Genomic DNA, 21331 nt, shown 5'->3' on the forward strand with positions numbered 1-21331 from the left:
AAAATAATTTCTCTACAAGTATCCCCAAATGATTTCTAAGTGTCTATTACCATAAAGGCCTGGAAGGTGGCAGCTGGTTCAGTGTACCTTGGGCATTAAAACACTGAGAATATTTTAAGGAAGTCAGGCTTAGTGATGTGCCAGGGCATGAGTTTATAACGTGTGTGTGTGTGTGTGTGTGTGTGTGTGTGTGTGTGTACGCGCGTGTGCGTGCGTACCTGTGTGTGTGTCTTGGAAATGCTCTTTCGATGCTTTCTTTCTATAACGGCAGTATGCCTTTATAAACCCTTCCAGGATGCTAGGCTCTTGGTATTTGGCAGGATAAAGAATCAATCAAAATACAGTGCTGTAACATTTTTATGTCCTGCAAGTCAGAGATAGTAGTTGCCTTTCTTCCCTACCAATCTAAGCCCCTCCAAACTGAATCCAGCGTAGCGACTTTGACAAGAGTAAACCCGAGGTGTTTTGTGGCAATGATAAAGCACTTGTCCAGCCAGGCTAATAGCAAACACCGAGTTCGTCAGTGGAAGGGAAGCCACAGCAAGCCGGGAGACAGGAGTGGATTCGCTGGGGAGCTGGCTTAAGAGAGCATGGGATGTGAGGTTGTTCGCCGCCTGTGGAGATAATTATTTGTGGCAGAAAGGTTCTTTTTATTGATGGCTGCTTTGAAGACAGCGGTGTTAAGCTTTCCTTTCAGCGCTGCTCTTTCTCCCTGTCCAGGAGCACAGTGGAGCCCAAGTTCCTGCTCCAGGTTCTGTGACTCGGTATGTAGTTAGCTAGGCTGGCTGTGCAGCGAGACGGCCCCACACCTCAGCGACTCACACACAAGCCCGGGCTGCTCCTCGCCGGCAGGTTCTCCGGCACCTGTCCCTGCATGATGAATGATGCGTGTACTCTGATCTAGTGGACAACACCACTATCTTAGAGCCCTTCTTCTCTATTCTCATGGTGGGGGGGGGGAGAGGAGAACCACCCAGAGCCCTTCCCAGGCCAGGCCTCGAGCTAGTGTCTGGTCTTCCACGCTTAGCCTGTTGGGTAGCGATTGGTCCTGTGGACGCTCACCCAGGTACAGGTGCCACAGGGCTGTGTGGGGAGGGACTGGCAGCCAGGAGGGGTTCTGGCTTGAACAGTCTGTCCCCTCAGCCCAAAGCCCACGTGTGAACTCAGACGCCTGGGAAGCCAGGCGGGTGCAGAGTAGGGCCCAGTAAGTGTGTGTGTGGGGGGGGGTCCGCCTGGGGAGTGGCCCCAGGGACTGTGCGAGGAGGAGAGCTCTGTGCAGAACCTCAGTTCGCTGCCCCGGCTGCTCCAGGGCACATCTGGCCCAGGTGCTGCCAATTGGCAGCTGACATCCAAGAGAGAGAAAGAGGGAGGGGGTGGATTCTTCTCTGAAAGGAAGCTTCAGAGTTGGCTATCTTCCTAAATCAGTACCTGCCAGGACAAACACGCCCAGCGCCTGTCCTGTGTGCTGCTGCGGGAGTGAAGGAAGCTGAGGAGGAAGCGGGGAGGGAGAGGGAAACGCGGGGGGGGGTGCAGTCAGTGCAGGTGTTCGGAGGTAGGGGGGACTCTGTGGGATGTGGAGGAGGGGCTCGGTGCCCCCGCCTCAAAGAAAGCCGAGGTCATTTCACAAATGCAGCGTCTCCCCCGTAGCCACGGATACTCATGGAGACCCCGACACACGTGGAACTTCTGCTCTTCTCTGAGATTCAGACTCCCACTCCTTCTCTTTCTTTCCCTACTGAGAACTCCTCCCCTGTAACTCTCTCTCTCTCTCTCTCTCTCTCTCTCTCTCTCTTCTGGAGAGTATCTGGCATGAATATCAGTTTTCATAGACAGAACACGTGTTGATTGAGCAGTTGTGATGTGCCTGGTACTACTTACGCCTCTTTGCAATAATTAAATGGTTGTATCCCCACAATCACCCACACAGTGCCATTATTCCCCCCATTTTACATGTGAGGAACCTGAGACACCGGTCATTTGTGCAATGGTGCTCTTGCTGATAGACCCCGGGGTTTGTACGAGCCAGCATGGCGCAGATCTGCACTCAGTGTCTTTCCGAGCCACGAATCTGCTTTTGTAGTAGGGTGATAATAGAGGTCTTTTGGCGACCATGAAGTTAGAGCGTGGCCATGCTTCCAAGGGTGCATTGGTTACTTACGGTTTACAGACACAGACTTTAATCCTTAAATGAACATGGGAACCAGAGAGGAAGACAGTGATTGCAGAGCGGCATTAACTGATGGCGTTGGATTGTTCACGCCAGGGTGTTTTAGAAAAGTTAAAGAGGGTTCCCAGTGGTATCTTCTCAGAAGTGGCATCTGGTAATACCTGAGCAGGGCTTACCCGGTTTTAGATGAATGTCCAGGCACTAGTTCCTACAGTAAGGATGATGAATGGGGTACCCACACTGAGTCTGAGGAGTGGGTCCCTGTTTTGAGTTCTGCTGAGAGTAGCCGGAGCGACACACTCCATCACTACCCACCGGCGACCCTTTCTGCTGCTTCAATCAGTGCCCATGTGTGATTTCAGGTCTAGAGGGACCGTGAAGGATTCCTATGGAAGTGGAGGTGCCGATGCGGATGATGATCTCGCTTCCCGTCCATCTGCCCAGCCACGTGCATTCCTTTGAGTTTGGAGTCCACGTGGACTTGATTTCCTGGCCTTCCCTAGGTGAAGTTAGACCTTCCTCTCTAACTCCAGCTTTGACCCGCTCCCTCATTTTCTTTCAAAGTTGGTGTTCAGTTGTAGTCATCTAATTAAATGAGGGTCAGTGCATGCCTTGTTCCTGTTCTCAAGCCCGGGACTGTCACAGTTGCCTAGCTATCTCGTGAAGCACTTTTCCAATAGCTTTCTACGCTCATCCTGCTGGATTCTCACAGCCACACCCCACGTGTGTCTCATTTTCCTGATTTTTTTTTGGATGAGGAAACCAAGAGTCTGGGCAGCCATGAGGTCAAACCCTGCAGTGAGTGAGCGCGGGGCTAAGGTGTAAACAAGGACGAACGCCAGATGCGCATGCTTCACCATTGTCTTCTCTGTAAGCTCCTGTTTAGTGACCAGCAGAGCCCTCCCTGCATCCCAAGACCAAGTGAGCAGAGGAATGCAAGAGCCTCAAAAGCTTTTACCTCACTGGACCGCCCTCACGCAGCAGAGTTCTGTATCCTCTTCTGTGATGAGCCATTTCATCTGAATTTTTCACTGGTAGATGGACTGACCCAAGAATTCGCAAAGACAAATCTGTGCCTTTGGGAGAGTCCTCCGCTACTTTGCTTCTCTGAGGCTCAACAGTTGAAAAAGCCTGTTTTTCCTTCTTATAACTCTAGAAGAATCGTGAGTTAGACCCAGACATGAAATCAAAACAGAGAGTGAGTGAGTGCAGGTAGTCAGATAAGAGCTCAGCTCCCTCAGAGAAGACTGTTTCTCTGCCATTCCCAGATTCTTAGGCTCAGCATGGCTGGGGACGTTGTGTCTTCCTTAGTACATATGGAGCGGCTGGCTTACTGGTCTGGGAGTTGAGAGTAAAATGAACCAATTAGAAGGGTAGCGTGTAATTGTAGGCATACGGTGCCTGGAGGCGACCTTTGCCCGTCTCCTGTTTGACTACATTATTGTTGGCCACTTACAGATTATCTGATGGCAAAATTGCCAGCAAATTATTCCTGAACCTCCACTCACTGTAGGTCTGTGACACCCGGGGCGTGAGCCTTATGATTGCTCAGAAGCTATCTAACCAGAGCCTGGTCTCAGGACGTTTTGCAGGCAGAGCTGTACAGGTACTGGACTAGCGCATCCTCCCATTTGAGTTTCGAAAGGTGATGTTGAAAGGGTGATGATTCCTCCATTTCAGCTTCTCTGCTGTGGCTCAGGCCGGCCACACACTCAGCCTCCTGACACAGATTCTTGCTCTCATTCCTCCTGCATCTGGCAGGTTGATTGCTGGCTCCACCATTCCCAAGCTTTTGTATGTGCCTCAGAGTTTGCTTGTATGGCTGAGAATGAGCTTTCTGTACCTGCTTGTGTGCAATGCTTAAGCATGTGAGGTCTAGAATCAAAGTTTGTGTTTCTACCAAGCAGACTCTGAGTCAAGGATTGAGTGCAAGTAGTGTATTGGTAGGGCTGGTCTTAGAAAAGAAAACTTCTTTGTAAATACTATTAAATAATAATGAATAAATTAAAGTGAATACATTTAAAATGATTAAGTAAACAAATACACATTAAATATAAATGGACTAGAATTGAAATAAATGTAAATTAAATAAAATTAAAATGAATAAATTAAAAAATCCTCAAGAGGCCTACAAGACAAAGAAAGAAAAGAACACCCATAATAATTATTGAATTATTAAGCCAAGCAGCCTGGTGGACAAGTAGAGTGGAGTTGCATAGGCAAACTGGGTGAGAGATCACAGGCCCTCAATCATCTCCTCTGAAGAGAAGGGACTCGGGGTTTACCCTCTACTGGCATTATACTCAGATTAAAGTCATTTTCCAGAGTTGGTTTTTTTTTTTTTGGTCGGTTGTGGGTCTTGAACTCTGGGCCTGGGCACTGTCCCTGAGTTCTTCAGCTTAAGGCTATCACTCTACCAATTGAGACCGAGCACCACTTCTGGTCTTCTGAGTGGTTTACTGGAGATAAGAGTTTCACGGACATTCCTGCCTGGGCTGGCTTTGAACCGAGATCCTCAGATCTTAGCCTTCTGAGTAGCTAGGATTATAGGTGTGAGCCACCAGCACCTGGCTAGCTTCCAGAGTTTTGTTTTAGTTTTTGTATTTTTGGTCTGGTTGTGGGGCCTGAACTCTGCACCTGGGCACTGTCCCTCAGCTCTTCAGCTCAAGGCTAGCACTCTACCACTTGAGCCGCAGCGCCATTTCCGGCTTTTTTTTTCTTCTGCTTATGTGGTGCTGAGGAATCGAACCCAGGGCCTCATGCATGCAAGGCAAGCGCTCTACCACTGAGCCACCTTCCCAGCCTGCTTCCAGAGTTTTTAAGAGAAATATTTCTAGCCAAACACTCCACCAGGTCCTACTCCTGGTATGGAAGGTCTGAGGCGGGTGGACAGGACACTTCCTTTGTATCAAATCAGAGGACACTTGTGTCTGGTTAACTCCTATTATTCATGCTTGCTAACCTCTTCAGGATTGTAGGTCCCTCCTCTGAAAACAATATGTCTTGTAGTCCATACTTCACAGGGCTGCAGAGGAGACCAAGTGACATTATCTATGCAGTGAGCTTAGCACAATGCGCACCTATGTGAAGTGCTCAGAAAGGTTCCTTTTTCTTTTTAAGTCTTTCTTAAGCATCATATAACCCTTCTCAAGTATCATGGGCCAGGATGGTGAAAGTACCCTGTGTAAAAACATGAAGAAAAGAAGTCACCCCCCCCATCTTGGTGGGATGTGTAGTCTCTGCGTGCTAGACTTTAAATCCATTTTTTTCTTCAGGAAGAGCAGGTGATTTTGTGATTGATAAAAGCACCTGGCCTAATTTTGTGATAGATAGATGAATTATCCTAAGGATTTGCAAAGAAAAAAAATTGATCCCTGGAAATCGATTGTAAGTTTTCCTGTTTTTTTTTTCTAACCACTGAAAGGAGCAAAAGTATACAAAGGAATCGAGTACAATTCATCTTAACAGCACATGTGTACAGCCCCCAGAATATTCCAACGTGCAATTGAAACAGCATTACTGATTTGATCCTTTATGTTCTCTCCGCCACTGTGTTATCGGAATCCAATTTGTATTTTGTACATATTGCGTCTCCATTTTGGACCAGCTCCATTTCAGCTGCTCACCCACCACCTGCGTGGTGGCTTGTGGCCACCATATTGAGCCACGATGAAGGAAGTAAGAGGGCGTGGGTTACTTCCAATAGAAATGTGCTACTGCCTTTCTCCGCTTCTTCCGAGACCACAAGGCTCTTTTGCATGTATGAAAGTGCAGTTGGTTTTTACTCAGGCATCATGGGAAATTGACAGCTTCCGTAATGAAATTTCACACATGGAAGCCATGGTGAGATTCTTAGCAGGTGTAAAATTCTGACGACGTTATTTCTTTCACCGCAACTTAATGGAAGCTGCAGCAGCTGTTCCCCTTGGTGCGTTTTCCAGATCTTGTTGCCAGAATGAGTTGTTGGCAGCCACAAGAGGAGGATCAACTTGCCTCTTCATTGGGGAAATGAAGTGAAAACCTCAACTCGTTTCTAAAAAATCACAGATTTGGTAAAAGAAAAAAAAATGTTAGCAGGGCAAACACACAAGCCGCTGTTACAATATTGATGGCTTTGGTTTCCTCAGGTGCTGCTGCTAACATCTGCAGAAGATTTGGACTGTACTCCTGGATTCCAGCAGAAAGTGTTCCACATCGACCAGCCGGTGGAATTCATCCAGGACCAGACGGTCCTAAACTGTAAGCAGTGCGATTTGGAGATGCTTTTGGCCTACACTCGTGTTTGCATTCACTGGTGTCTGGGAATGTATCTCAGGATGTTGTGTTTGCACAATGAATGTTTTCTGGTCATCCTTTTTATGTCCCTGATCCAGGTAGAAGCTTTGGAACTAGGACTTGTTGTCTTGAAGGTTCATAGCGTGGTGTGTGTCTTTTTTCTCCCAGCATTTTCTCATCGGGGGCATTTCGGCGCCATTCCTTGCAAAAGGGATTATCATGTCTAACGTGAGCTCTATTCTGTGTAAAGGAAATGAAATCCATTTCTCCTGGGCAGACCCCCAGAGCACAATCTTTGCCTTCCTGAAGATTATTGTTGTCTTACCTACAGTCCCTCCTACGTAGCATTAGATCAAAATAATGGTGAGGGCATGATATTGGCTGTTGGCAATTTTTAGATGCACAAATAAAAAGAAGAGAAACTTGCATTCCCAAAGCTAATGAGATAGTCTTCAGAAAGAATCAAAACCTTTGCTGCTCATTCTGTGGCTTAAACTCAAATCCTCCCAAATTCCAATTGATTTTCTTAAAATGTACATCCCTCCAATGTAGGGTTATGATTTCTTCCTAGTCTTGATGCCAATATTCTACTCCTTTAAGAGGGCAGAGGGTACATGACAACATGCACAGCAAGTATAGCTTTGACACAATAGAATTGGAAATTGGCAGTACATCTCATTATTTAGTTGTAGGCCCTTGAGTGCCATTCTTTAACATTTGGGCGCAAAGGATATGAAATTGCTGGTCTAATCTGGTCACGTGCTCTAAGGCCCTTCTGAGGAATAATGTGATTTGCATCTGCCTTGAGAGTCTCAGCTGTGTTTCCTGGGTTAGGCCACGGTGTGTGGCTAGTGTGCTTAAAGGGAAGGAAGAAACACCGACTTGGCGGAGGAGGATATTCTGCAAGGGTCGCGTACATGTTAGGTGTTGAGCAGAATAATGAAGATGCAATGTGGAGCATCATAGAAAGAGCCAAGGTGAAGCCGTGCACATCTTGATGCAATTACACCAGAGAAATCATCTCAATAATGAGCGTCTGTGAGGACAAGGTACAGGCCTGGCTCTGTAAGCGAATTCCAATACATGATTCCCTAATCATCGGATCTCTGAGTGTGGCTCTGGGTCACACCATCCACCGCGCTCATTTGTCTCCCGGATTTTGCACTCATCAGAATCGATGGACTTCAAATGGAACTTGAGTTATGAGAAACACACATTTCTGTCCGCCCTCGCCTCCCCTTTTTCTCCCTTCCTTTCTCTGTGTCTCCGTGTCTCTGTCCGTCTGTCTGCCTGTCCCTCTCTCACTCTCTTCTATTTTATTTTTTTTTCCAAGAGACTGTCTCAAATGGCATCTATGTTCTCATGCTTGGAAATGCAAAGCCACCCCGAGTATGGAAATTAATAGAGTTGGTATGCAGAGCAGGCCCATAAATGTGATTGCTTCTGTAATCTTCTCGACACCAAACAGCTTTTAATTCACCGCTGAGAAGCTAGAAACAATCATACTTTGGGGGAATCTTTTTAATTTAAACTAGGCTATCCTGTACATTCCAATATCATAGTTTTCTGTGTGCCTGTGTGTGTGTGTGTGTGTGTGTGTGTCTTTTAATCCCCTAAGTAATTAAGTGGGTTATGGTTGTTGCTTCTGTGTAAGCGAGTGAGTGTAAATGAGGCTAGGCTGATTATCAGTGATAGCACATTCAGGAAAAGTCAGTGATATGGGAATTAAGAACATTTAAATTTTTATGCTTGTGCGTGAATTCTTGGGTCAGTAAAATCTGATGAGCCCCTCTCAGTGAAATTGGATGTCCATTTAAATTACTAAGGTTAAAAAAGAAATACAATCACCAGTTCATCTCAAAGGAACGAACATAAGCTAATCTGAGTATAGACTCCGTGAATATGGTTAATTGTGCCTAAAAGAGGAAGGCAGGTTTCATAAACGGGAAAATACCAATTGAGTATTATTGAGGAAGACCTGGATTTCCAGAAGTGGTAGTAATGCTTTGTTGTATTCCATTTTCAAGAGGAGAGCAAAAGCCTCAAATATGGAATGGGCTTTTCTACGGAACCAAGTGAGACTTTAAAAGCAGCCTCTCCCACGTCCACTCTGTCTTCCTCCTCTCTCCTCAGTTTCTTTTGTGGCCTTCTCTCTCTGAAAACATGCGATTCACCAAGGAGCCCATGAGTGGTCCGTGCTCCTAGAATGATGACTCTCTCTACACAAAGCATGAGCCACAAGATATGCATGGGAAAGGAAAAAGAATTAAACCAAACCAGGAAGCTTTAAAATGCTAACCACCCAAGAAATGGTTGGGGATAGCTAAGTGATACCCAAATCCACATTCAGGCTATTGCTACCGAGCGGGTAAAGAAATGAGGCTAGTAATACCATCTTGGGCCTGCCTGCTGGCTTTGCACTGTCTATTGCCTCTTCTTCATTGTCTTATTTAACAGTTAGAGTTGCCAAGCACCCTGAATCTCTGGGTTGGGAAAGCCTCACTGTTCTATAAAGTTGCCTGGAAATATTGCTCCTACCCCAGACTTGTATTCCACAGACCAGGGGTTCAGCTTTGAGCAGGTTCGCGGCAATGTTTATTCTGTCCCTGGCTCTCTGCTGTCTTTGTTCCAACAGTAATATTTCCTTTTATCCCTTTTCATCTCCTTCCTACTTCTCGATGACTTATCTTTTTCCGCTTTAACTGTTGCTAATGGTCACCTCCATTCCTTTTATTTCCCTAATATTTTATTCACTGTTCACTCCGACACATCTTTCCCTCAGTTGTTCTAAAGCCTTTTATTTTCTTCACATCCAAATAACTCTTTATTCTGCTCTCCTTTCCACTAACTAGACTCACTTTCTTCTTTAAAAGGCCATTTTTCAACAAGCTGATAGGATCAAAACATGGCATCCCACGATTCCCTCTCATAGAACCAGAAGAGCTCTTTCAGTGCGTCTCTCACCGTAATGCAGAGCCCTCCGCTCAGGATAACTTGGGGAAAACTTTTTCGACTTATCTCAGTCTTGAAAGGAGAGAAGGGAAGATGTGGCTCTTCCCATTGTTTTCAACAAGAGGTACAAGGAGAAGGGAGAAGGCAGCTTTGAAGGCAGCAACTCCGGAAAGAAGTCGTCCATTTGCGGTCTTTAGACTCAGAGAGGAATCGGCAAAGGGTTTAGGATGCCCTTGGCACCCAGAACTCTCAGATTGCTGGGTGCGGCCGCTCTTATTGATCTAGTAATATGCAAACCACATGATCCCAGTAACTGGGCTGCCATCTGGGCCAGTAACCCCGGTAATAGCCTCACGGCTGACACCCAGAATAGAAGCCCTCCAGGCTTAGACAAATAGCTTTCCTGGACAACTGACCAGGTATCTGGCCAGGGTGGGAAAATGCTAGGTGATAAACTCTGGTTCTGAAAACACACACACACACGCACATGCACACGCGTGCACACACACACACACACACACACACACACACACACACACGACCTTCTGTCTTGCTAGAAAAACTTCCTGGTACTGGAGGGCTCTGTGGCCATTGAGTTCCCTATGGGAGACGATACTTGTGAGCCTCCGTCCTCTCCCAGTGGGAGAAAAGCCCATCTTCCAGTGTCCACAAAGGACACTCCATTGGCCAACCAACTACTAACAGGGTTGTGCTCTTCTTTCGCCCTCTGCAACCCCCCCATGGTTCACTCTTACAGGTCTGCATGGACACAAACACACAGATACATGGGAGGAAGTGCACACATAAGCTTCCTTACAATTCCACCTGTACGCTTTCCGTGAAGAATGTGCATTGGTTAGACGAGGCCAACCCGAGCCACCTCACGCCAGTGTTGATTTCTTACCTGAGTCATGAGGATCCCAGTCAGGCTGGCTGCGTCTCTTCGAGTGCAAGGTGGCAGGTCAAGAATGGAAGGAAGACACCCTCGATGCTTCACTAATCTCCGCTAGAAGGTGACGTGTGTCATTCCTGCTCTGCTCTAGCGGCAGTGCTGGTCATGGTCCAACCCACGTGAGAGGGAGGCCAGGATCCAGGGAGGGCCCCGCAGAGCCCATCCCTGTGCACATGAAATGATGTTGTCCAAGCCAAAGCCAGAGGCAGACCCGAAAGGAGGAGCCGTAGCTGTGGGCATCTAGTGAGTCTTCATTTCCTGTTGATGTGGTAGGGATAAATTAAGGAAATCCGCCACCAACGCTTCCCATCGTTTTCCTGAACCTGGCTGAAACGGAGAGAGAACTTCTGGTGTGTATGGTTTTTTAGTGTTTTTGTTTTTCCCTGTTCACAGTTAAAGTTCATTCTTCCCCTGTAATGAAGAGAAAAGGAGCTCGTTTCCTTTGTTTTGGATGGCTGCCCCGCCTCACTGCCCATGACCCTCGGCTCCCCATCTCCCACCCTCCCTGTCCCTCACGAGGACGCGGGAGGTCACATGGCCATGATACCGACCTTGGGAAGTGGCCAGGTCAGCCGCGAGCCAGTCTCGTTGCATTAATCATATTTGTATTTAACATACATGAGTCACGGCTTTTGAGGGTGTTTTTAATTGACTATAAATCAAACGTGGAACTTGAAAAATGAAGGCAATTAATGAAAAAGCAATGTGAGAGGTGTTTTGCATCCTAACGCAGGAAATACATCGCCAGTGAATTAAATGTCAAAACAAAGGCCCTTCTGACCCTGCGGAGGAGATTTTCTTCGGATGGTAATAAATGGGTGAACTTTCCAACCTGGAAGATGAAGGAACGCCTGCTTTCTGAGCTCACGCTGACTTAGGCTTTTGTCTTTTTTTTTTTTTTTAATTCTAGAGAAGTTCTGAAGTTTTTAGGTTTTACTTTCATATTCTGACTTCAAAAAAATAACAAGGATAATACCCTTTTTATGGCCATCTTTCACACTTCTGGCATATTCTTTGTTTACTGTCAGGATGGGAGCCTGACTGACTGATGAGTGAAATTATTTCATGTCACCTGGGCTGCAGTGTGGGTGGAGCTAAAGAAGGCCAGGGTTTCGATTGGTGTATTTGTCTTAAGCTGTCGCAATATGCCTGGAAATGACTATGCTGCCGCCTAATTCACTCTATCATTATAAAGTTGATTAGAAAATGGACTCCTATTTACACTTAGGATTTCCCCTATATAAACAGAGCCCTGAAGAAATGTAATGTTTTTGTAGCTGACTCCGACCTTCTCACCAATGTATTTGTAACAATCTAGTAATCCATCAATATTTATTAGGATCCTTCCTCATGAATGCATTATTACTAATTACCTTATAAATATGAAATACTGTAATTAACTGACTGCAAGATAAGAAATATGCTAGGCTCTGGTGGCTCACACCTGTAATCCTAGCTACTCAGAGGGCTGAGATCTGAGGAATCCTGATTTGAAACCAGTCCAGGCTGGAAAATCTGTGATCCTTATCTCTGATAAACCACGAAGAAAAGCCAGCCTTGAGCTTTGCCAAGGGACAGTATGAGACCCTGAGTTCAAACCCCAGTACCAGCAAGCTCACGCACGTGTGCATACACACACATACACCAAAATGAATACAGACATGCACACAGGGTAGGGATGTAATGAAATACTTAGAGGTCCTTTGTCTGGACGTGGGTCCTTAGTTTTATGTTGAAGCATGGAAAAGATAAGAGTAAATTAAGAGACATACATGCAAGCAACACTTTCTAGATGTACATTTTGTTATGGGGTAATGATTAAATAAGCTAGAGATAGCGTGCTGTCGTCAGTCCTTCTGCTAATTACCCGCACAAACATGGTCTGTTTGGCCACCCCGCAAGGCAGCTGAACTGATTAGTGGAAGGAGTGTGTCATCCATGTGGAAAATTTCACTTGTGAAAATTCCCATTTTCTGCACAGCCCTGTACCTTCAAAAGGAGGACCCCAGAAGCAGGCTACTGGGGTTCACACAAAACCCCCAAACCAAACAAAAACAACAAAACTTACCTTGCTTTACATTCTTCACCTGGGAAATGAATGTTACAACGGCAGCCATCCCCCATGGCATTCTGGGGTTCGTTCGCACTCTGTGGCCAGGCTTCCAATAGTGCCTGATAGTAGCTCTGAGAAATGGGGCATCCAGGCGGTCTTCCCCGTAGCCTCCCATCTCTGGTCTTCATCCAGTGAGCCTCCTCATTTACCCTGCCAGCCTCATACCATCCCCCGAATGCCAGCTACCCTCACCCCCAAGGCTGGGGTGTCATCAAATGGTATGCATTAGAAGACGAAGCCTTGGTGGTGACATCTGCATATCAGAACTGTTTTTATTCCTGGTCAAGGAAGAAGAGGGCAGAGCTAGGATATAAAAGGCCTTGGCTGGTTGGCACTGATCAGTCTTTTTGAAGCCCATTTTCAATGCTTTGGGTTGCCATGTCTCCAGGTCATGTGGTCAGAGGCATTGGCTGCTTTCTTGGAATTCTGAATAGGGGACAAATGGAGGAGAAGTGAGGCACAGGCTGGTCTGGAGTCACGTCAGAAGTTCAGAGAGAGTGATGGTTAAGACAGATCAGAGGAGAAACAGATGGGAAGGTGGCAGCGTGACTGGAGAGCCATGGGGAGGGGGGTAAGTGAGTGGATTGCCCAGGAGATTCACCAAGGCTGAGAAGACAAGGAAGGGCGTGGTTTCCCGAGAGAGAGGCGGAGTCATCCCTGGGCGTCAGATCCCAGTGACAGCACTCATTCATGTCACCCTTCCTCCAAGGACCTGTTACCTCATTTCCATAGTGAAGGTATATGAGGGCTTAATCAACAATAGCTCAACATCAATTACCTACAGCAAAAACATGTCTCTAACAATGGTTGTAAATGTCAACTTGTGGGTTGTCTTCAGAAGCATCTAGATATGCAGCCTCTATGGATATCAACACTTCCTTAGCACTTTTTCTTAGGTGCTGGCTGAAATGTTCACTGTCAGAGGGGTTCCTTCCAAGATGGCTACTCCATCTCCCCTGGCCTTTTATTCTTCCAGCTTGGGGTAGCCTTCCTTTCCCAAGTCCCAGCAAATGCCTGGTGGCTAACCCTGTGTAACTCACGCCCCCGTCCCTGAGCAGTCATGGAGTCCAAGATGACTTGCACCTCCTCCTATCTGGGGAAATGGAGATGCTGTTTGTTGAGAGAAGGACAAGATGTGGGGGCTGTGGCCAGCTGACCATCCTCTAGGAAGGTTCTGTGTTCTCTTGGGAGGGACGCACCAACAATCCATGAGTGCAGGCAGTGCGTCGCCCATGGACATGTCTAGAACTCAGCATACACGCTTATGCAAATGGCTTCTAGGTGTCTGGGGAGGAGGACAGCCATCACCCCATGCCAGGTTTCTTGCTGGTGATGCTGGTGAGCAGATTGCTTAATTAAGACTGTCAAATCCTAAGTGCTGCCATATGGCCTCACACTTCAACCTGTTGAGTGTCTTCATTCACATGGTCCCGGAGCTGTTATAAATCTCCTTTATTTCTGTTTTTCCTTTAAGGGATTAAAGAGTACAGGAACATACGGACATACAAGAGTACCTTCTAATTTAAGGTATTAGAAACATATGAATCAGGATGCTTAATGAGAAAGGCAGCAAGATGCAAATTGGGAAAGATTAAGCATGGCTTTATCTAGTTTGAGAAGGCAGAAGATCTTATTATCCTGTAACGGATCAAATTCACACACATCCTGATCATCAGGGTGCCCTCTGGCTGTCCTCTGCACCTTAATTTTCACGGAAATGTCTTGCTGGCTAAAGAGCAACGGGGAAAGAGATGCAAATATTTGCCAGTCCAAATATTCCCAAGCATGCTCATATTTGACCCAGTTCATTTCCGTCCTTATGGAGACAGAGATAGGAAAATGGAAACAAGGAGGCCCACACTGCATCCCCGCCATTCATTTAGCCAATGAGTGACAAAAGATTTCCTGATCACCTACCCTGGGTGGGCCCTCCGACCAGGTGGGAGGGAGGAAGTTCAGGAGCAGATCACTTCTCCCGCAGGGCTTCATTCTAACCGAGAGAGATGGACCTGGTGGAACCCACATGAGAGCTTGCTGGAAGATGGTGCCCGGAAGGGCGATGGTTAGCACCATGAAGGAAAGGAGTCGAGGTGGCAGAGGTCTGTGAAAGGGGAGCCAAAGACTTTTCTTCTGAGAAACCAAGACCCGAGCACTGAGAAGGAACCAACCATGTGGGAGAACATGAAGACGGGGATCCAGCGCCTACAAAGGTCTTGCGATGAAAACAAATTTTCCAGTTTGAGACGCCATGATGCAGGAAGGGGGCTCCCACAGAACCGTCTCAGCTTTGATGGAAACAGGATCCAAAACCCCATCTCAGAGAGGAGAGCAGAAGGAGAGCTCAGAGCTCAGGGTCGCACAGGAGGTATTGGGTGGGAAATGCACGGAGGCCCAGGGTCCCATATGGAATGCTGCAGCCAGTCCTGGGCCCTCCCATGGGACCTGCCCCAGGCCTCTCCTCCCGATGGCTGTCAGTGTGGGCCGACCTCTACCTCTCACAGCTCTGATATTCCTATTTCCAGTTGCTCAGTGTCTGTTTCCTCATCTGTGAGCTGGAGGTTGTACTCCAACGCTTAAACAAGATGGCGCACGTGGAGAGTTTAGAATGGCACCTGCCACACACAAGCTCCATAGGAAGGCAGAGAGATTTTCTCTTACAGTCATGTTTGAGAAGAAGGCCAGGGAGATGGGCTGCTGTTGAGATGGGCCACGCTTCTGTCTACCGAAGGTGGCCAGGAGGGGGTCCACTTTCTTCCCACCTCCTCTGAGGCTCTGTGTGGGCTGTCAGTTCTAGAGTCCTTGCTTTCCCTCCTCAGATTCCACTGTTCCTCCAGGCGTGGCATCTTTGGGCTAACTATTAAAAGGCATGCTCCTGGAAAGAGAAAAAGAATCAAACCATGATTCCTTCCAAGCATCGGTCCAGAGGGGTTTTGGAGCTCAGAGAGGACTTGAGGTGTCTGTGTCCCACCGTTCTACCTGTGATAAAATCAGACTGATCTTCATTCAGCAGCTGGACACACACATCTGTGTCCATCCGCACAGGGCTCGGTAGCACCCAGGGCTTAGGGTTGCTGGGTTTGGGACTCCAATGGATTATGAAAACATTTCTCCTGGATTCTGGAACCACAAACTGCATTCCTTAGGAGAGCATCTGTGACAAGCTGCCGGCCCCAGCCTCTATCTACCAGGGCCCTCACCTGGCCTCTTTGTGTTCCAGCTTTTTCCAGGGCAGTGGAGTGTGGTGCCCCAGCTGACCCCCGCAATCCCGCTCCTACTGGGGCACAGCCTGGGAAACATCAGCTTGGCTGGAATCCCTGAAAAGTGGCCAGCTGCTGTGTGGCCGATGGTTTTTTTTCCCCATACGAAGCCAAAACATTTGTCAGCCATCCAGGATCCTCTGAACGGTGCCTATCGGCTGATTCTGAGGACCTCCTAGCAGGGTCTATTTTTATCTAAAAGTGGTTTTAATTTTCATATGTATACATTAACTTCTGTGAGAGAAGGAGCGCGGGGGGAGGGGGGTGAGACTCCAAATGAGGAAACATTGATTGTGAATAACATGAAAGAAATAATTAGTGCTTGAAAAACAGCCCAAAATACGAGTCAAACCCTCCAAGGAATATGGTTAGCACTGCATTTTTTTCAGTAGAAGGATGTTTGTGGGATTAAAATCAGAGACAGAGAGAGGGGGGGGGATGAGTTCTGCTAAGGAGGGGATGAGGCAAAGGCGGGGGAAAGGTCTGAGGCCTGGCCCTCCAGGACCAGTCCTTGTCAGGTAGGTGCTTGTGGGGTTACTTGGGCCAGTGGTCAAATCCCAGCATCCACAGGGACCCAAAGGCCAGGCCCAGGCCCCGGCCCCGGGGCCCTGTGTGCACTCAGGAGGGAGCAAAAAGCAGCAGCTCTGGAGTGAAGCAGGCATGGACTTTTGTGCTGAATACTTTGATCGTTGTTGCAGTTTCGTTCCTTTGGAGACAATACCAAGAAAGATTCAGGGCAAGTGAGGTCTAAGCTGAGCATGGAAAGGTGTCGTTCGTGCTGGGCCTTATCCACCCCGGCATTAGAGCTGGTCCAATTCAAAACTTTTGTTCCCTTCATGGACAGGTCCCGTCTGTACCCTGGGCGATGGGCGTGTGCTGCCCGAGAGCCTCAGGAGAGGGTGGGCTGTGGCTGTTAGAAAATATTTCCCCAACTACAATTAGTGACTCAGTTAGGCTTTTCATAAATGCGTGTAGCTCACACTTTCATCGTCACTATTTTATTATGAAGAGATATCAGAATGGACAGAGACCAGAGAGCCACCTCCCACCCTCCCACCTTTCCCCCACCGGGGTTTGAACAGTAGGAACTCAGAATTAGGACAGTACTTTTCAAACTTTGAGAAGAAGCAATTAGATTTGTTTCCTCTTGGTTGATTTCAGTATATCACAAACTGACCTTTTTTAAAAGTAAGGCTAATCTAATTTCCTAAAAGTTAAAATGCAACTCACATATAAACATCAAGTGACACAATTGGCAAAGATTGTATTCCCCTCCACAAATAAATAGCAAACCAATAAAATATGTTTTGGCCTTTCAGGAGTTATATATTTGTAAACAATTTAATAATTAAAGATGAAGGGTTACAATAAGTCTGTTGGGCCCCAGACCACATACAAGCCCAGTTAATGTTCTGTGCGCACATGGCTGTCACCTTTGAGATGATCTTTTTGGTGAAGTATTACTTGCCTTTCTACTAGAGGAAACCCTGGTATTAACATCACTAAGTCTGCAGCTTTCAATGAGTAGTGAAGAAATCACAGCAAGGAGTCAGACCAGATTGTCTCAGGAAATTCAATAATCCTTGCGTGGATTTATAACCCTTCACACATGGCATTGGAACAGCATGCTACCTACCTTTTTGTCTTGTTTTCAAGTTTTAACTGTTTTTCATAACAACAACAACACAATAATAATAATAATAATAATAATCACTATAAAAGTTAAAAGCCAAAGCCATGAAAATGTAAGTGTTTAGAAGACAAGATTCACTAAGCATTATATTACTCTTTAAATGCTCTCTGTTTCTGCATCTCTCTTGCCATGGGTCCTTAGTACAATGTTGGGTGTGTTTGGTAGACCACATCTTGGGTCTCAGGAATAGCTCAGCTCTAAACACCCCTGAGCTTGGGGAGCCACCTTTCAAACCCTTAGAAGAGAAGCTGATGGTCTTGGTATCAGATCAACAGCCCCCTCCGTGGTCAGGAGGCAGATCTAGTCATTGGAAGCTCCTGTCTCCAAAGTGCAGAGGTGTCCGTCTAGTCCCTGAAGTTCTGGGAGCTGACCCAAACCAGCCAGCAACACAGGCCCTGCTAGTTCTGACCAGAGATGTGCCTGAAGCCCTACTCCATATCACCCAGGCCCCCAGGCTCAGCCAGCCCCGTCCCAAAGTATCAGCAGGTGAAAAAACCAAGTTCTGTGTATCAGCACTCCCTTCCGAAGCGGGAGAGCACCACCCAGGCCCGCCTCCAAGGGGGACAGCAGCAGGGTGCCAGAGCACAGCCCCAGTGAGTTCAGGTAGAAGCCGACTCGTACTGGGTGAGGCATGTGACACCTGCCCTCAGCTTGTTAGCGAATGCAGGGCGTCATCTCCCAGGAAAGTCCTGTGAATTGTTGTTTGACGGATGAGCTGCGTGTCTCACCCCGCACCCCATTGACTCAGATGGATGGATCTGTAAGGATTTCCTGAAACAAACACCACAGTGTCGTTCACGGGTGTAGAGTCTTCCCTTCCCCGGAAAAGCTCTCTGAGGACAAAGAATTAAGTCGGTTTGACACTGGTGATCTTGGTTCTTGGTCTTAATAACTAGGCCGTGCTGAGGGAGGTATGCTTATTCTTGGCTCCTGCCAGGCTGTACTTGTGCTAACTTAGCTTTTCCCGAAGCAATCTGTCCACAGAGGTCTACCCATGGAAATAGGAATGCAATGGAGGACAACGTTTGGAGGTGAGAATATTTGGGAAAGGCTAGGGATGGAACACTTCTTCCACCAAGGACTCTCTTCCACCTTGTTCAATGCCTGGGGGCTGGAGATGACCTAAGCTTCGGCACCCAAACTTCGCCTTGGTTCTTGAGGAGGAGGCCAGGCGCGTCCTTGTGATTGCTTCCCCTCCTTACTGTTTCTCGTGCTACTGTGTCCGTAAGTCAGAAGATTCAGTCCAGTATCTGAAAAGCTGTAGAGTTTCCCAATGCTTTTATAAAGATGATGGCTGTGGAGGCAGGCTCGGCGGTCAGCCGTCTTCCTGAGAGCAGGAAACCATCCTCCTCCTCTTCCTCTCCAGCAGCAGCCGGGCTCCATTACCCAGCTCAAAGGCCTTCCTTCCCCAACATCGAAGTTAGCTCTACCTAAAGCATGCAGAAAAATGGCTCTAATTAGAAAGCCCCTCTTCTCTCTCGGCAAACCCTGGTTTTCAAAACTTCTCTTTCACAAAAGTCTGGAGACCAGATCTCGAGCCTTTCTCTCTCTTTGCATTCCTGATTCAGTGTGCTGATTCCTGATTCAGTCTGCTACCCAGATGCTTCCGGCAAAGGAGAGGAGATGTCAGCTAGGAAAAGTGGGGTAAAAGGGCACCCAGGGAACTTCTTCAAGGATAAATGCTGTGTCACCTGAAGACAAGCCAGGCTTTCCGGATGGGGTGCAGGTCCCTTTGTAAATAGCGGAGTTGACAGTGGGGATCCTGGAGTTGTGTGAACTGCTCACTGTGGTGAGAGTTTTGTTAGGCCGAGGTGGCTGAGAGGTGAGCTGGAGATGTGAGCACTTGTCCGTGGCGGAGCAGAGAGCCCCACAAAGGTCCTGGAGGTTTCCGAATGGTGTGACACCACCACAAAGGTCAGATCTTTTTTTTATCTTAACCACCCTAAAGCACATCAAGCACAATTGTGTCCTTGCAGGTGTCATTTGAATGGTTGACAAGACCCTTCAAAGTAAATGAGGGCAGAGGTTGCATCAGGCAGCAAACGGGCCAGTCTGTGTGACCTGAGCCGTTCAGCTTTGCTGGGCCACACGCCACATTCGTTTCTGGAGCTCTTCTCTCCCTGACTGTTTGCATCAGTTAATCTACTTCGTACCGGGTCCCAAACCTCTCTGTGAGCCTGGTGAGCGAATGGTCCCTCCTGGTAGTATGTGTGCTATTTCCGCTTCTTCCAAGTACCCCAGATATTTCCTGTTCCTGTTGGGAGGTGAGGCTTCCTTCCTTCTCAGGGGCAGGACCAACAGCTCCCACCCTTTAAGCCGAATCTCAGCAAAGCACCTGGCCGAGGGAGCTGAGCATGTATATTTTTTAAGCTCATTATTAAAATGCTTTGTGTTACATTTGCGCGGTCCCAGACCAGATCAATGGTTCCATGTATCAATTGGTGCTAAAGTGCATGTTGAACACTTTGCCTGCCAAGAGCCTTCGTCTGGCTCAGCCAGAGCATATATAAAAGGGATTCGAATGGGAGCAGCGTTGGCTCTGTTATTTTGGTGATGGATTTAGGGAAACGGAAAGTAGCAAATTGCTTCGTTTCTGGACGTGGGCCAGGTCCACCCTGGTTATGGATAGCACTCACTTGGTTGATTGAGAAAGGCCAGCTGCTACTCTAATCGCCTAAATCAATGGCCAACGGTGCCTGATTAGCAAGCATGTCATGTTCACGGTCGCAAAAAACATCTTATAATGATAAACTCTTAACTTTTAGGTCCTCCATCAATGTGATCATATTTTATAAGTTCCTCAGTCCCTCCTACCAATAATGGTAGTGGGTCGACTCTACGTTTCCGATATCAAGAACATCCACTCCCACTCAAGTGAGGCCGTTTGCCCTTAGAGCCACTGGTAAGGTGGGTAGAGTGGAGCCCAGCACCCAAGGCAGAAAACCCCCCAGAAATCACATCACCCTGTCAAACAAGGCATCTTCTAGCCTTTGGGTGTCACTCTCTGCGCTCCAGGACCTCTTAAGGAAGATTTCCCTCTCTGATTATCGTGCCCTTCAGGTGGAGTGTGAGGTTGCCTTACTGTTTCCAACATCAGCTCCCAGGAGTTTGTTTTAGTCTTTGTTCTTGGGTGTGTAGTGTGCTCAGGAAAGACGCATTGTGGAGGTGATCGGTGAGCACACGTGTCTCACAAGCTTGTTAATATACGCTTGTCTCGCGTTTGGGTGTGTGGAAGCTTCCATCTGTGGCACCCAACCATCTTCCTTGTGTGTATGTCCTGGACTAGGGTCTCCACAAAGCCAGCCTGGAGGTGGAGATTGGGGTGTCGGAAGTTTATTGAAGGGTGCTGCGGGGTGGGGGGGCATCTGCTGTGGAGAGGAGGGAAAGGAAGCAAGGCTGGAAGAGCGGTCACCCTCTGAAGCAATCTCCATGGAGATTCAGTCCACCTCCCAGAACTCCGAAGCCCACGTGGGACTTTGGAGAACTCCTGAGTTGGGATAAGAGAGCCGAGACGATAACGTCGTGCTCTCTTTCATGTAGGCAGAGAGCAGAGCCATCTGGTGCCACGGCCACCCCTGCCCTGGGACATGCTCGCGCAATGGCGGGCAGAGGGTGACGGCCCCATGACTTGCCCCGTGGCAGTGGACTGGCCTGTTTGTTTTTCCTTCCCCGGTGACCCCAGCTCTTCCCTGCCCTCACCGCCTCCAACCTCAGAACCACCCTGCACTCGCCGCCACATTCTCTAGCAGCGCTGAACCCTGTTGCAGCTTCTGTTCATTTGTTACCTCGTCTACCCCTCCGTGCCCCCCGACCCCCCGGCCGCCCTTTTCAGGAATTCTCCCTTGCAAGTGTCCGGCAGCAACACCCGCTTTCATGTGCGATGATGAACATGGGAGTGTGTCACTCGTGCACGCTCGTGTGT

The 21331-nt window shown here is 47.8% G+C and overlaps 1 protein-coding gene across 1 annotated transcript in view; it reads left to right on the top strand.

The window, feature by feature from the left end:
* Cdh13 (cadherin 13) overlaps positions 1–21331 on the top strand; it is a 739646-nt gene that overhangs the window by 167280 nt on the left and 551035 nt on the right. The window contains exon 2 of the mRNA XM_013013008.1: positions 6295–6406. Within this exon, the coding sequence (XP_012868462.1) occupies positions 6295–6406 (112 nt within the window). The remainder of the gene's footprint in view (positions 1–6294; positions 6407–21331) is intronic.

Source organism: Dipodomys ordii, unplaced genomic scaffold (assembly GCF_000151885.1).
Source record: "Dipodomys ordii isolate 6190 unplaced genomic scaffold, Dord_2.0 Scaffold18, whole genome shotgun sequence".
Classification (NCBI taxonomy): domain Eukaryota; kingdom Metazoa; phylum Chordata; class Mammalia; order Rodentia; family Heteromyidae; genus Dipodomys; species Dipodomys ordii.